Genomic DNA, 3,539 nt, shown 5'->3' with positions numbered 1-3,539 from the left:
AATGTAGTCACACAACTCCTTGATTCAAGGAAGCAACTTTTTGTCAGTCTTCATTAGTAAGTTGTAAAGTGCTGCATTAACAGGATGAAGGTAATTTATCATTAGTCTTTCAAAAATATCTTAACTGTGAAATCCACTGCACTGGAAAGATTTGGTTTGGAAATAAAAGAAGGATGTGTTTTGGTGAAAGGTGATGCATTCCGCCCAAGTCCAAGGTATAATCCACACAGTGGTTATTTAAGTAGCAAGGCATGCCATGTCAGACTCTGTTGATCCCATCCATTTCCAGTCTATGGTAATTAAAAAACAATGAGCTTGGTACATAAATTGTACAGATACGTGAAGGTGACTGATGTATGTGCCAAAATAACCCAGAGTGTGGAATAAACATAGTATATATTCTACTTTCATGCGTTACTACTGTCATACCTATTCACTACCTAATGGTTTTGATCTGTTGTGCACTTGGATCAAATCTAGTAAGAGCAGGCAGTTTTTCGGGGGTTTTTTATTATTATTATTTTATTTTTTATTTTAGTCTCAAAAAACAAAACTATAAAACTATAACATATGTGCTTCTTTTGGGGAGGACAGAAAGCACGAGACAGAATATTTAGAAATTCTAAAACTGTAAGGTGATTAATAAAGTTATTTATAAAGAAGTGTATCTACAATGTTTAATAATTTAAGGCTCACAAGGAACAAATATCTCATCAGTAATAAAAAATTTCTGTGCTTAAAGCACTTTTCATACTAGACAAGCAGATCTGTAGTGATCACAAGTGAAAAACTCTACAAGTGCTGATCTGCCAATGTTCCTAGTGCTTTAATGGAGTGATACGTCTCAGGAATAAGAAATCCCTTTTCACGCAAAAATGATGTTATATAGATACAAAATAAATTGGAATATTTTCAGTTTGAAACTACAGTACAAAACCCTCTCATTGTTCCCTCCCACTCCAAAATTCATTCATTCTCTGCACACGTCCCCCAGCTCTTAAACAATTTGCAGAAAATGTATTGATTACAAATGACCATTTCAAGCAAACTGTAATTTGCTAATAAAAGTTTCTACAAATCAGATTTTGCATTTTCATAATTTACCAGCTCCTGCATAATAAAGAATAGTTTACATAATCTATTTTAAAAACAGGTGACCATTTGTGTCATGGAAAAAGAATATAAAAACATTTATTTCTGGAGGACTGCTCAGGACAATGATCAAATTATAAAATACAGCCTGATTTAAAGCAAAAAATGAAAAACCAAGCAACAAAACAACTGGTAGGAAAATAGATATAGTAGCAAGTTTCTGACACCAACAAATTCTGCTGCATCTTTTGACTACAATTCTCTCCTTTCCTTACAGGTCTGTTTCCCTGCTGCTGTCCAAACAGAGGGCATAGAGTGATTTTCTGAGATCTACATTACTTTTAGCTTTGATACTGTTTTTCTCTAGAGGGCTGGTGCTGCTTTTGAACCCTTCATTATTTTCCAAGTGCACAACAGATTTGTTCAGAGAGTTTTTACTGGTTCTTCTCTTTCCATCTACCCCAGTTGCGCTGCCCTGGGCACTGCTGTGTTCTTCTTTGAGCATAGATTGATCCTCATGGTCAGTCTCTCGGTGGTAGAAGTAGTTGAAGTTGGACACAATAACAGGGACAGGCAGGGCAATGGTGAGCACACCAGCGATGGCACATAAGGAGCCCACGATCTTGCCCCCCACAGTAACAGGTCGCATGTCCCCATAGCCCACAGTGGTCATGGTCACCACAGCCCACCAGAAAGCATCAGGGATGCTGGAGAAATGAGACTCAGGATCATCAGCCTCAGCAAAGTAGACAGCACTGGAGAAAAGGATCACTCCAATGAAGAGAAAGAAGATGAGGAGGCCCAGCTCTCTCATGCTGGCTTTCAAAGTCTGTCCCAAAATCTGCAACCCCTTGGAGTGCCTGGAAAGCTTGAAGATCCTGAAGACTCTGACCAAGCGGATGACTCTGAGGATGGCCAAGGACATGGCTTGTTGCTGGCCCCCACTCCCATTGCTGCTGCTACCCCCAGGCTGCTGTTGCTCATTGGCCAATTCTGTGCCCAGGGTGATGAAGTAGGGGATAATGGCCACGATGTCAATGATGTTCATGATGTTGCGGGAGAACTCAGGCTTGCTGGGGCAGGTGAAGAAACGCACAAGGAGCTCAAAGGTGAACCAGATGACACAAGTGGTCTCGATGATGAAGAAGGGGTCAGAGAGGTTACTTGGTGACTGCATGGATGGAGTGTCTCCAGCTGTGGAGTTCAAACCCCCAGTTTGTGAGGGCAAAGACATGGGTATCTCTCGTTCATCCCTGAACTCAGGCAAAGTTTCCAGGCAGAAGGTGATGATGGAGATAAGGATCACCAACACAGAGACAATGGCAGTGGCCCGGGCTGAGCTGGAACTTTCAGGGTACTCAAAGATGAGCCAGACCTGGCGCTGAAACTCACTGTGGGGAAGGGGCTTCTCCTCCTCTCTGATGAAACCCTCATCCTCCCAGAAACGCTCCATGGCCTCCTTGCCCAGCTGGTAGAAGCGGATCTCATCAGCAAAGACATCAATGGAGACATTGACAGGCCGCCGAAGCTTGCCCCCAGACTGGTAGAAATAGAGGATGCCATCAAAGCTGGGCCGGTTGCGGTCAAAGAAGTATTCATTACGGAGTGGGTCAAAATACCGCATACGCTTATCAGGATCTCCCAACAGTGTGTCAGGAAACTGGTTGAGGGTGCCCAGCTGAGTCTCGAAGTGCAGCCCAGAGATGTTGATTAGAACCCGCTGATGGTGCATGGCGCCCCGGCTCACTGCTTTCATCTCCTCCTCCTCACCGGCCGCTGCCATGGTCATGCCCCGGTGGTGACCCCCCTCCTCCGCGAGATCCATTTCAGCAGCCGGCCGGAGGCGCAGAGCTTGTGGCTGCGATAGTGGTCCAGACGCCGCCCGGACGTTGATGCTGCCCTCACTGCTGCTGCAGAGCCTCCTGCCGCTTCCTCGGAGGACCGGCGGGGACTTCTCCCGCTCCTCGTCCACCTGCGGCGGCGATGAGGCCGGTGGCGTACCCACCTTGCCGTCGCTCAGTCTTGCGACAGACGTGGACCCCGCGAGGCGGAGTAGCTCACGCTGTCGCCGAGCCCCGGTGCTACCGCCGACGCTGCTGGCCGTGGCATCCTCGCCGGCCGAGATGGCCCCGCCACCGCCGTTCTCCAGAGTCACCAGCGCGATCTCCATGGGCAGCAGCGGCAGTAGGCGGGCTCCACTGAGGTGGCGGGCATTCTGTGCATGCCGACTCGCCGCTGTCAGCCGCCTCCGGACGTATGGGCGGCCGCCCTATCCTGCCCTGCCCGCTCCCCCTCAGTGCTCTGCGGCCGAGCGTGTCCGAGCGCGGCCCGGGGAAGCCGGCCGGGGACCCGGATATGAACGAGCGATCATTCTGATGGTTGACGTCAGCAAGAATCCCTTCTCCCCAGCGGTGGCGGCGCCAGCCTCCCCCGGTATCGGGCTGCCG

General features: G+C 48.1%; 1 protein-coding gene across 1 annotated transcript; it reads right to left on the bottom strand.

The window, feature by feature from the left end:
* Positions 1-569: 569 nt before the first annotated feature.
* Positions 570-3,262, bottom strand: LOC122169130 (potassium voltage-gated channel subfamily A member 5-like). Its single transcript, XM_042835001.1, has one exon. The coding sequence runs from the start codon at positions 3,260-3,262 to the stop codon at positions 1,364-1,366; it is 1,899 nt and encodes a 632-aa protein (XP_042690935.1). The 3' UTR covers positions 570-1,363.
* Positions 3,263-3,539: the final 277 nt, after the last annotated feature.

The sequence above is a fragment of the Centrocercus urophasianus genome, unplaced genomic scaffold (assembly GCF_019232065.1).
Source record: "Centrocercus urophasianus isolate 14NV4802_14NV808 unplaced genomic scaffold, USGS_Curo_1.0 seq_5, whole genome shotgun sequence".
Taxonomy (NCBI): Eukaryota; Metazoa; Chordata; class Aves; order Galliformes; family Phasianidae; genus Centrocercus; species Centrocercus urophasianus.
This window is presented reverse-complemented; position numbering and strand designations above follow the sequence as displayed.

What these genes read in the sequence shown, in the direction of transcription:
- LOC122169130 (XM_042835001.1), bottom strand. Translation starts at nt 3,262, where the DNA reads ATGGAGATCGCGCTGGTGACTCTGGAGAACGGCGGTGGCGGGGCCATC.